Source organism: Acanthochromis polyacanthus, chromosome 2 (genome assembly GCF_021347895.1).
Source record: "Acanthochromis polyacanthus isolate Apoly-LR-REF ecotype Palm Island chromosome 2, KAUST_Apoly_ChrSc, whole genome shotgun sequence".
NCBI lineage: Eukaryota > Metazoa > Chordata > Actinopteri > Pomacentridae > Acanthochromis > Acanthochromis polyacanthus.
Genome location: NC_067114.1, coordinates 1983540 through 1995752, shown reverse-complemented (window position 1 = coordinate 1995752; position 12213 = coordinate 1983540). Strand labels below are relative to the sequence as shown.

At 39.4% G+C, this 12213-nt stretch overlaps 1 protein-coding gene across 1 annotated transcript in view; it reads left to right on the top strand.

The window, feature by feature from the left end:
- itga11a (integrin, alpha 11a) overlaps window positions 1–12213 on the top strand; it is a 77610-nt gene that overhangs the window by 24792 nt on the left and 40605 nt on the right. Inside the window, exons 3-10 of the mRNA XM_051937005.1 lie at window positions 3549–3661; window positions 5284–5375; window positions 5623–5737; window positions 5842–5969; window positions 6760–6908; window positions 6990–7134; window positions 7661–7826; window positions 9004–9074. Coding sequence (XP_051792965.1) covers window positions 3549–3661; window positions 5284–5375; window positions 5623–5737; window positions 5842–5969; window positions 6760–6908; window positions 6990–7134; window positions 7661–7826; window positions 9004–9074 — 979 coding nt within the window. The remainder of the gene's footprint in view (window positions 1–3548; window positions 3662–5283; window positions 5376–5622; window positions 5738–5841; window positions 5970–6759; window positions 6909–6989; window positions 7135–7660; window positions 7827–9003; window positions 9075–12213) is intronic.

The following is a 12213-nucleotide window of genomic DNA, read 5'->3' as shown; positions in this document are numbered from 1 at the left end:
ATTCCTGTTCTAAAGCACGGACTAAAATATCTCAAGGATTATTTAGTTTTCCTAGAAATATTAAGACATCTGTTGTCCCCAGAGGACCAAACTATCTTCAACTAATTTTTCCCTGATGACAAGGTTTATATTTTTACATGTTTTTAGTTTGAATCTGTAGTTAAAACAATAATTGGATTCACAGACATGAAGTCATTTTGGTTAAGACATTGAGTAGATGTTGATTTTTCTGCAGCGCCACCATGAGGCTGACATGGAATTGATGTTATCTAAACTGTAATATTAACTTAGATGAATCTCTAAATTAGATTTTTTTTTTTCAGTTTCAGGCTGGTTCACATCCGGCAGCTTAAGATTTCAATCGATTATCTTCAATTTCCGATTATCAGTACCCTGGTTTTTCTTTTCTCTGTTTCTCATTAAATATAATAAATGTGCTGCTTTGGCTTTGACGTAGCCGATTGTGACTATTTGTAGGTAATCTGCAGTCCTTATTAACGAAGAAGCCTGGTCGTGAATGACAGGTTCGCTGCTATCACATGCTGTGATATTGGCTTTTTTGCCGATAACTAATATGCCGATATCGTCTAACTCTCAATTTCCGATTCTGATATCAACCGATACCAATATACGTGGGCTATTTATCTTAATTTCAGGTAACATCTCATATCTCCTGTAGTGGAATTAACACATCATGCCTCATTTTATCGTGATGCCCCATTGGATGCATTCTCAGATGCAACAAGGCTTTCAAATGTAAACATTTCTGTGCAAAATAAGTAAACTACTTCAACTTAAGATATGGAAAAAATACCTTTTTTTATTGTCTCAAACAGCAGTTCACACTCTCCCTCCCTCTATGAGTCTATTACAATGTGGCAACTATACTGTACAATTTTGAAAACTGTTGACAAAATGCAGGTATTTTTTTATCGGTTGTCATGATAGACAAAAAAATGATAACGATAAAAACCGATATTACATTTTAATGCCGATATCGGGTCAATAATATTGGACATCCCTACTGTTAATATATAAGATTTAATGCAAATCTGTTCCACATATTGACTGCTGGCCTTTCTTGATTACTAATAATCAATACTGACAGTCAATTCTGTTTTGAACTGGTGACAGCAGGGCACCTCCTTTGATCTTACAGCTTGTACATGTCCATTACAGACTGTTGCTGTCCATCTAATATCATCAGATTTTGCACCCAGAACGGGATAAGGAATAAAAATGTAGTGGATATTTAACCTAGATAAGTCGGACACTCTTAAAATTAGATCCTATGTTTCCCCACATGCAAGGGCGTCAGTTTGTTTTTAAAAGTGGGGGGAGATGGAGACCACAGCCATTGTCAGATGGAAATGCACACCCTGGGTGGCGTGCTGGGTAATCGGGAACACCGGGGATATCCCCGGTGGGCCGCTTTATTGTTGGGCCGCTCCAGTCATAAAATAATAATAATAATAATAATAATAATAATAATAATAATAATAATGCTTTAAATCATGGGTCTCAAACTCGCGGGCCAACTGCGGCCCGTGGGACGATATTTTGTGGCCCTCTACTTGAGATCAAAGTTTAGCATTGGTGCGGCACGCCTGCTTTTCTCATATGCTTCTGTGTCGTTGGTAAGACAGCACTTTGAGAAAATGTCAAAGAACGTCGGCAGAATGCCATAAATTAGGCTTGAACTCACAACCACTGCACCAAAGGCAGAGGCTCATCCTGTTGAGCTATCGGTACATGCTGTTAGAGGGGTCTGTGGGCCGCTATAGTACTAATTCTCCCGGGCCGAAATTTTGCCCCTGCATGCCTCTGGTCGGAGCTTCCACTTGGCACGGGTGCAAATTTAGCATCCGCACATTTTTTTTTTTAACCTCACGAAGGTGTGCTGCGTGTCTGTGCAACTCTCGGCCGAGTGCGGATGGTGCGTTCTTAGAGCGTCGGAATTTTCTATACTGCTGAAAATAACTGGGTTTACAACGGCTTACATGTGAAGAATTTGAATGTGTTGGAGACCAAATGACCCCTAAAAAAAAAGTGGGGGGGGATACATCCCCACCGTCCCCCCCTAAACTGACGCCTATGCCCACATGGTTTCTGTAGTTTCTTCACATTGAGCCGTGATGCCAAGCTGAAGAACCGTCATAAAATCTGAATCCAGCAGCACATAACTAAATACCCTCCCCCTCTTTGAGGGCTGGACCCGAATATCTCAAATATCTGAATATTCGTTCGCTACGGCGGTATCCGGATATTAATTTTGGTATCCGAATATTCGGCCCGCCCCCATCCCCTCCGGTCGGACGTTACCGGGCGGAACGAATATTCGGCGTTACTGTCTTCCCTTCGCCTTCGGCCCACATCGACTCATATCGGCTCTTCCCGTCGTGTGATCACATAAACATATACACATATGTCTATGTGATCACCCCCTCCTCCCCCCAGACGAAAATAGGAATATTTGGAGCTCGTCTCTTCTCTTCGCCTTCGGCCCACTTCGGCTCATCCCGTCGTGTTCGGCTCATCTCGGCTCCTCCGTTCGTGTTTCTTACCACCACCCGAATGGCCGGGTTGCTGCCGACTCTGACGTCACGCTTCACTTCGTTGCATAAACACAAGACAAGATGCCGAAGACCTCCGCTGTTTGGGAATTCTTCAGTTTAACAGAACACAAAAAGAAGGAAGTGTGCAAAAGTTGCGTCTGGGAGACCAGACCAATGGATCCGAATATTCGCCCCCCCCTGAACGTTACGGGGCGGAACAAATATTCGGATATTCGTCTTTAATAGGGCCGAATATCCGGGGAACAGAAACCACTATTCAGGCCAGCCCTACTCTCTTTGCCGTTGACTTCGGTAGCACATCTGACAAAGTGTTTATGTGAAAAACAGTTGAGATAGTAGCAGCGCTGCATGCCGTCTGATGACATCTTCAGCTCTATGATCAGACGGAGCGCACGCAGAAAGTTCTCAGACCTGGTTTCACTTCATTTTTTTCACATCACACAATACTTCACAATGACATAGCAAAGGCAGGTTTTCCAAGTGGAAAATTTGAGAGAGCCTGAAACCTGAATATAAATGAGAAAACTCCTCCACACTGTAACTGATTGAAAAGCAGCTTCAGCACACCTGCCACGACTTCAGTCTGCAGATGCTTGACTCCTTTTTTGTGATCAGATATTCAGCACTTTCTGTGAACTTTCTCAGGAGATACGGTCGTACGGCAGCGCTGTGACTCACCAGAGGCCTGCTGGTTTTACTGGCCGGCTACCGGGTGTGACGGAGAGAAGCTGTTTATGAATATGAGGCTAGTGCTTCTGGATGTGATTAAACGCAGGTTACTTCCCTGGAAAAACAAAGGTTTGAGATCGTCTTGGGTCGGCCCATCTGTTTTGTGCGGGTCATTGATGTTAACAGTCGCTTCAGAGGGTTAGATACCAGACAGGAAGTTCACTTAGATATGAGAAAGAGTTGTTCTGAAAGCACTGCTAGCAGTTTGAGCTGTTCTAACCTTTGCATTCTGTGTTTTTGCAGGTTATTAGTGGGCGCTCCGTATGAAATGAACGGCCCCTACCAGACGGGAGACGTTTATAAATGTTCACTGAGCAAACGAACCAACGGGAATGGCTGCTCCAAGCTCAACTTAGGTACAGTATTGACAAACGCCCCTCTATTCTGAGCAAAGCATCACAAGATGAAGTACAACCATACACGTACTATGTCTGGACAGAGTGTATGCATGTATTACACTGGAAAAAATGCCCTTCTCAAAACAAGAAAAAACTTATTTCAAGGAACTTTACCTTGAAAGAAGTGAAATAATCTGCCAATAGAACAAGTGAAGAATGGCTTGGTGAGATTTCTTGAAATAAGATGTGATATTTAGAATATTGAGAGTTTAAAATTAGCTGGGAAAACTTATTTTAAGCTCTGTTTTACCAGGACTGTCAACTTTAGGTGTCTTAACAAAAGCCAGATATGCTAAAAAATAAAAAACAAAGCTCACTCAAAAATAGATTTTTGCTTTCATGTAACCTCCTAATTTGAGATGTATTAACCCTCCTGTTGTCCTCACTTACAGGCACCAAAAATATTGTTTCCTTGTCTGAAAAAAATCCCCAAAAAATCAGCAAAAAAAGCCCTCAAATTTCTGAAAATTTGCAAAACCTTCAGGAAGAAAATTCCAATAATTCCTGAAAATTTTATTTAAAAAAAAGTCTCTCAAATTTGGCAGGAAAATTCTTGTAAATATTTTCAAAAAATGAGTAAAAATCTATGAAAACATCCTAAAAATATCTAAGGTGATTACATATATATCAGTAAAATTTCTAATATTTTCTTTAAGATTATTCACAAAAAAAGATTGTGAATGTTCTTAAAGAAACATTTTTTAAGACTTTTCTTTTTTTACACCAAAAAATATTCAAAGATATGTCTCTTTGTTGTTGTTTTGTGTCATTTGTCTGATTTTTGTCATTTTGTGTCTCATTTGTGTTGTTTTTGGTCTGACTTTTGTCATTTGTCTCGTGTTTTTGTTGTTTTATTTTCCAGAAATGTTGAAAATGTGGACATCAGAAGTTTCACTGTGAACATATATTTTTTCACATTTTCAAACTTTAAGACGGGTCAGTTTGACCCTCAGGACGACACGGGGGTTAAACTTATTTTGAGTTTTCTCGTAAAATTCAACTCAAAACAAGATAATTTCAAGATCGTTTGACTGAACAAGATAGAAATGACACTTGTTAAGTGAATATATCTTAACTCAAGGGGGATAAGACATTTTGACTAAAATAAGACGAATAGACTTGGTAAGATTTTGAGTTTTTGCAGTGCATGCATGTACTACATCTGGATAGAGTGTATGCGTGTATTATATACGTGTTTCTATGCCTGCTTGCTTGTCAGTAAGCATCACGGTGACATGTGTGAGACAGAAGTGTGGGACCATACCTACCATTCCACTTTTTATTATTTTTTTCTGAAATGGTTTATGTACATTTCCACATGTGTGTTTTACCACACATTCTACCACACGCCTCCTTATGTGCACGTGTTGTCCTGGTTAGGTACTCACATGAAGTTTTGTCGAGTAAACATTTAGATCTCAGGACGTAGACGCTGCTCCGAGCCGGCCAGACAGCAATAACAAACCAGAGTACCAGATGGTGGAGCTCCTGTTTGTTCTCCTGAGGGATAGCGCACGTGTTTATGTGTACGTGAAAGTGTGCATCTGGGATCCTCTCAGTGAAATTCATTTTTCCTCAAGGAAGGATATCTTTGACCAACGTATCAGAGAGAAAGGACAAGATGAGGCTGGGAATGACGCTCGCATCGAACCCCAAAGACAACAGCTTTGTGGTAAGAACGACTTAAGAGCCGCTTAGAATTATCCTCATCATCGTGTAGCGTAATGGTCTGTTGGGGCAGAACTTTTAGAGTAAGTAGAAGCCATCAAAAAGACCAAAAAAGGACATTCCCACAAGATTTTCCTTTGATTACACAGTTGTCATACCACTGCTTTCCCTGCAGAAATCCTCAGCCTGTCTTTTTTGTGCAGCGCTGAGGTTGATGATGCTGCTTGTATAAATGGTTTCTTTTGTTTCAGGCCTGTGGGCCGTTGTGGTCGTATGAGTGCGGCAGCTCTTACTACAGCACTGGCATCTGCTCCAGAGTCAATGCGAGCTTTAAGTTCTCCAGAACGATCGCACCAGCCTTTCAGAGTGAGTTTTAAAATACGTTGTGTTTGTAGGAGATCCATTGATGCATTCTGAGGAACAGCGCAGCGTTCCTTCCCTTCTGCTCATGTGTTTTCTTTTCAAACCAGGATGTGAAACCTACATGGACATCGTGATTGTTCTCGATGGTTCAAACTCCATCTACCCCTGGTATGAAGTGCAGGCTTTTCTCATCAACATTCTTCAGAAGTTCTATATTGGACCTGGTCAAATACAGGTGTGTAAGACGGAAAATAATACGAAAAGACGATTACATGCCACATGTTGGTAGTGTTCCCTGCTGGATAGATCCAAATCATGTTAATCATTTATGCAAAAGCCTTTTCTTTAATTCAGCAAATTCTGTTTTAAGTTTTTTGCATCAATGGTAAGTTAACCCTCTGAACTCCAAGCACGTTCTGGGTGGTTTTAGCCACATTTTTCCTCACTGCGGGCTCGTTTTTCACTGCAATAAAAAGTCCTACACCTCTATGAAAACAGTGAAACCTCAGTTAAAAGCAGAGAGAACTCAAGAATACATTTTGTGCAGTAATTTGTGCATAACTTGTAAGAAAGGAAGAATTAAAGAAACCTGGAATGAACATGTACAACATTTTTGTTGTTGTAGTGTTGGCTCTGCATTACTGTACATGCTTTAGTGCTTTTTAATTTCCATACTAGTTTTCTTCTGATCAAACACAACCAGCAGTTCAGCCAAAACGTTGCTTGGTCACAGCTGAGCCACCAACAGTCTCTCAGATGTGCTGTTTTCATAGAAGTTGGGTCAAGTAAATGCTCCATTTGGGAAAATTTTAAATAGTATGTAGTTTAAAGTGATTCTGTTGAAATATCACAATAATAAGCTTAAATTTACTAAAGTTTCCTGAAGGAAGGGCACGCCTCAGATGAGCACTTAAAGGACTGTGGAAAAGTTGAAAATCAATCTTTGCGTTTCTGCTTCTGAAAAATGGTGTAATTTTGACATTTCTCACTGCGCTTCTTGGCTGTCGTTGCGTTTCTCTGGACAGGTTGGAGTTGTTCAGTACGGCGAGAAGGTCGTCCACGAATTCAAACTCAGCGACTACAAATCCGTGGAGGAAGTGGTGAAGAGGGCTCGCAGCATCCACCAGCGGGGCGGAGAGGAGACCAACACAGCTCTGGGCATCAACATAGCGCGGTACAGAACCTCCACTCATGCAAACGAGCAGCAGCGTTCCATTCGTTCGTTTTACTGAACAGCTCAAACACGTTCTCGCAGCTCTCAAGCTTTCAAGCACGGAGGCCGACGTGGTGCCAAGAAGGTGATGATCGTGATAACGGACGGAGAGTCACATGACAGCGCCGACCTCCAGCAGGCCATTGAGGACAGCGAGAAGGACGGCATCACCCGTTACGCCATCGCCGTGAGTCTCCTTCATCTGTTACTCACCTGGAATAGATGGCTTAGTTAGTTTTAACTTTCTGCTGGCTAATAAATTTCCTGTGCAGCTCTGCAGCACCATAAACATTAATGAGGTGACCTCATTGGGTTCAGTTATAGCAGGTCTCCTAAGAGCCAGAATGGAGCCAAAACACTCAGAACGCTCTGAAAGCTCCACATATACGCTCAGTGGAAGTGCAGTTAAAGGTGTAAATGATCTCCTCCAGCCCACAGAGCTCCCTGCTTTGTGCCACTGCTGGTACAGCTAATGGCACACTTGATTCATCCCACGGTTCAGTCGGGCATCTGAGCAAAAAGCTCTGAAGTCATTTGGTTGAAAACCAACTGGAATTGGTGGCAGCACAAAACTACAAGTCTTTGAAAGCTTTTCGGAGAGTGCTAATGCTAGTCTCTCATAAGGCCATTAAAATGTGACGGATTCATTTTGCCTGATGACAGTCTGGTGCTTTATGCTTTCAGTGACGGGTTCTTTATTCTTATCTCCACAGGTTCTTGGCTACTACAACCGTAGAGGAATCAATCCTGAGGCCTTCCTCAATGAGATCAAGTACATCGCCAGCGACCCAGATGACAAACACTTCTTTAATGTGACAGACGAGTCGGCGCTGAAGGATATCGTGGATGCACTTGGAGAGCGAATCTTCAGTTTGGAAGGTTTTTCCAATGATTCATTTTACTGAGCTCAGATAATAACAGCTGCAGCTTCTAACTCAAAACTCATAAAAGATAATATATTATGAAAAGATTGATTCATCTACTAGTTGGTGGATCGAAACGTATTCTTTTTTGTTATTAATCAACATGTTGCTCAAGGTTTCTAATGCTAGTACATTTATCTCTCATATAGCTGTAAATTCAGTCAAATTGCTCGTTAACATCAGCTATCTGAACTAGCTTCCTTGTGCATTGTGATTGTTTTTTCCTATAAATGTGTGGTATGTATAAAGGATGAATCAAATTAATAGATGAAAGTAAAAGTAATGTTAGTAATATCTTAAACTCCAACAGATTGTAGTTGACTGTTGCTCCTGCTGACCACTTTCTACTTTATTTTCATGCATAGTTATACACACACACACACACACACACACACACACACACACACTTTATTGCACTTCATGCACATTATTTTCACTCACATGCACAAGCTGCAATTGAAAACTAATTCTCAAACAGGTTTACCTGCTAAAATAAAGGTAAAATAAATGAATAAATTAGCTGCAGCTATAGTGATCATGTAACAGTAGCATCTGAAAATAGTTGAAATTTCTTAAGGTCCCTCTGTGGTCATTGATTTAACACCTAAAAACTTAAATTTAACCATGTCAGTTCATGACAAATCATCAGCTTTTGCCAAAGTTTCCTTTCTACTCATTGATTAAACTCCTACAACTCATCTCTTTATGTATCAGAGTTAAATAATAAGTTGTAAAATTGGAGCAATTCAGCCAGATATGTCAGAATTCTGAAAGCGATTCTGAAGGATTCGTGCTGCAGACTCCACCCTGCAAACTGACAGCAGAAGTTCTTTAGTTCTTTAGATAAATGAGGTTTGTTGTGTCTGAAAAGTCAGAATCCTTGTTTCTGACTCCATCATCTGCAGTTTTTAAGGTGGAAATGCTTGGCCGTGACTGCCTGTTTACCTCATGACATGCCTTCCAACATATGAAAACCAACCACATGAACATGTTAACAGGGCAAAAGCAAACAGATCTTTCCCTGCAGGCCATCTGAAAATGTGAAATGCCATTCCTCTGAGATTACAGCTGTGACTAAAAGATGAAAGTTGTCTGATGGTTCAAAACTCTAAAAGACTGACTTGTTTACACAGGAACCAGTAAGAACGGGACAGCGTTTGGTCTCCAGATGTCTCAGGCTGGGTTTTCTGCGCACAACGTCGAGGTGGGTTTGGACTTTGCGACCACACTGCCTCGTACACTGGAAAAAATGCCCCTCTCAAAACAAGACAAAAAAACTTATTTCAAGGAACTTTCACCTTGAAATAAGTGAAAAAATCTGCCAATAGAACGAGTGAAAAATGTCTTGGTACGATTTATTGAAATAAGATGTGATATTTAGAATATTTAGATCTGAAAATTAGCAGGGAAAACTTATTTTAAGCTTCTTTTTTTAACCAGGATTGTCAAGCTGAGGTGTCTTAACCCTCCTTTTGTCCTCATTTACGGCAAAAAATATTGTTGCCTTGCCTGAAATAAATCCAAAAATTCAGAAAAAAATTCCCCAAATTAGAAACAAAAAGTTTCCCTTAAAAGTTTTATTTAAAAAAATCCCCAAATTTGGCAAGAAATAAAAATGGAAAAATTTTTTAAAAATCTAAAAGTTGTAAATATTTTCAAAAAATCAATGAAAATGTTCCAAAAAAATCCTTAAAACATGTATAGTGGTTTCATATATATATATCAGTAAAGGTTCTAATATTTTCTTTAAGACCATTCAGAAAAAAATCAACCAAAATCCAGCGAGAATTGCTGGATTTTGGTTGATTTTTTCTGAATGTTCTCAAAGAAACATTTTTTAAACATTTATTTTTTCCACTAAGAAAAGTTTCAAACATTTTCCCAAAAAAATGTGAAAATGTGGAAGTTTTCACTGTGGAAATATATATTTTTTTCCACATTTTTAAACTTTGAAACGGGTCAATTTGACCTGCAGGACAACTCGAGGGTTAAAACAAGATAATTTCAAGATTGTTTGACTTAAAACAAATCCCTTCATCTTCCTGAAATGTCATTTGTTAAGTGAATTTATCATAAATGAAGTTGGATGAAACATTTTGACTAAAAATAAGACAAACAGACTTGGTAAGATTTGGCGTTTTTGCAGTGTACCGTCTGTCAGCAACACGTGGAACAACATACATCGTCTCAGTTTGTGCTGCATCATAACTCACGCTCCCCCCTGGGGTGTCTGCTGTGTGGCCCCGCTGGTTTAGCTCATCCTGATTTAGGAGACACTGACAAAGCAGACAGACGTTTTTCCACTTCAGCCGTGGGACACATGACACCACGCATCAGTGAGAAACCGAGACAGTTCAGCTTTGTGTCTTTCTTTGGCCACCTTGAGGTTTTAGCTCGTATCTGGGAGCAGACGACTGCAGGCGTCTTTTCCCAGCTGGAAGAGGAAGATAAGGCACATCTCCTCTACTGTACCTGACCTTCATACCGTCTCATCGATTTTCATTCCTCACTTTCTACACTGGAAAAAATGCCCCTCTCAAAATGAGAAAAAAAACTTATTTCAAGGAACTTTTACCTTGAAATAAGTGACAAAATCTGCCAATAGAACAAGTGAAATGTGTTGGTAAGATTTCTTGAAATAAGATATGATATTTAGAATACTGAGATCTGAAAATTAGCTGGGAAAACTTATTTTAAGCTAAATTTTTTACCAGGATTGTCAACCTTAGGTGTCTTAACATAAGCCAGATATGCTAAAAAAAAAAAAAAGTTCACTCAAAAATAGATTTTCGCTTTCATGTAACCTCCTAATTTGAGATTTATTAACCCTCCTGTTGTCTTCGTTTACAGGCACCAAAAATATTATTTCCCTTTCTGAAAAAAATCAAAAATATGCAAAAAATCCCCAAATTTCTGAAAATTTGCAAAAACCTTCAGGAAGAAAACTCCAATAATTCCTTAAAAGTTTTTTATATATATATCCCCCAATTTTGGCAACAAAATTCTAGTAAATATTTTCAAAAAATTTGTAAAAATCTTCAATTTTAAAAAAAATATATATCTAAAGTGATTCCATATATATCAGTAAAACTTCTAATATTTTCTTTAAGAACATTAAAAAAAATCAACCAAAATTTGCTGGATTTTGGTTGATTTTTATGTGAATGTTCCTAAAAAAAATTTTAACATTTCTTTTTTCCACCCAAAAATGTTAAAAAATTTCCTAAAAATGTTAAAAATGTGGACATCAGAAGGTTCAGTGTGAAAATATATTTTCTTTCCACATTTTCAAACTTTATAATGGATCAATCTGACCCGCAGGATGACACGAGGGTCAAACTTATTTTGATTTTTTTTGTAAAATACAACTCAAAACAAGATCATTTCAAGATTGCTTGACTTAACAAGATATTTAAGATGCATTGTCTTAAAATAAGCCCCTCCATCTTGCTGAAATGTCACTTATTAAGTGAATTTATCTTAAATCAAATGGGATGAGACATTTTTACTAAAAATAAGACAAACAGACTTGGTAAGATTTTGAGTTTTTACAGTGTTGCTCTTTGCTGATGCAACTGCTTTCATTTTCCAGTTGCCCTTCACAGTGTGATTTGTCATGGGAGGAATAAATGAACCCAATTTATGATGAAAATAAATATATTGGAGAGTTTGCAGCTGGGTGGCAGCGACGGCTGGAAATTCTGTCCACAGGGAAGGATTCCAGAGATGCTCAACAACACCAACCTGAGTGCTGAGAGTAGGGTAATTTATTGGAAAGAACGCCGAGACTTTAGAGGAGAAAAACAGTCGTGAAGGCCCAGATGGTTTTGCTGAATGTGATAGGTTCCAATTTTGGAGGCTGCTTATGTCATGTACTTTACAGGCGTCTCATGCATTTAGAGCAATTTCTCCATCTGTTGTGTGTTTACTTTAACTAAACAATGGTGAAAAATAATATCAAGTCGCTGCATTTGTAAAATTCTGCAGCTTGTAGCTTTTTTGCAAGGTTGGTTTCTGTTTCCATCTCAGTGCAGAGGATGCATTACTGTTTGATGAGCTGCTATATGTAGACACTGGTGTATATATATATATGGATGTAGAACCACAGCTCTGGCCGTGTCCAGTACAGTACAGTTAAGATATCTTACCTAAGGCGAGGTGCATGTCCATACATGCAGCTGCTGCAGAAATAGGTCACTGTATTATAAGGTTGAACTGTTCTGGGGTTTCATTCCTTTGCCATGGAAACCATTCGGACCAAAACAGATAACCACACTGGCACAACGCTGCTGTGAGATGGTGACGTCGTTGAAGCGTGGTGAGCACACAATTCCATCTTTTGG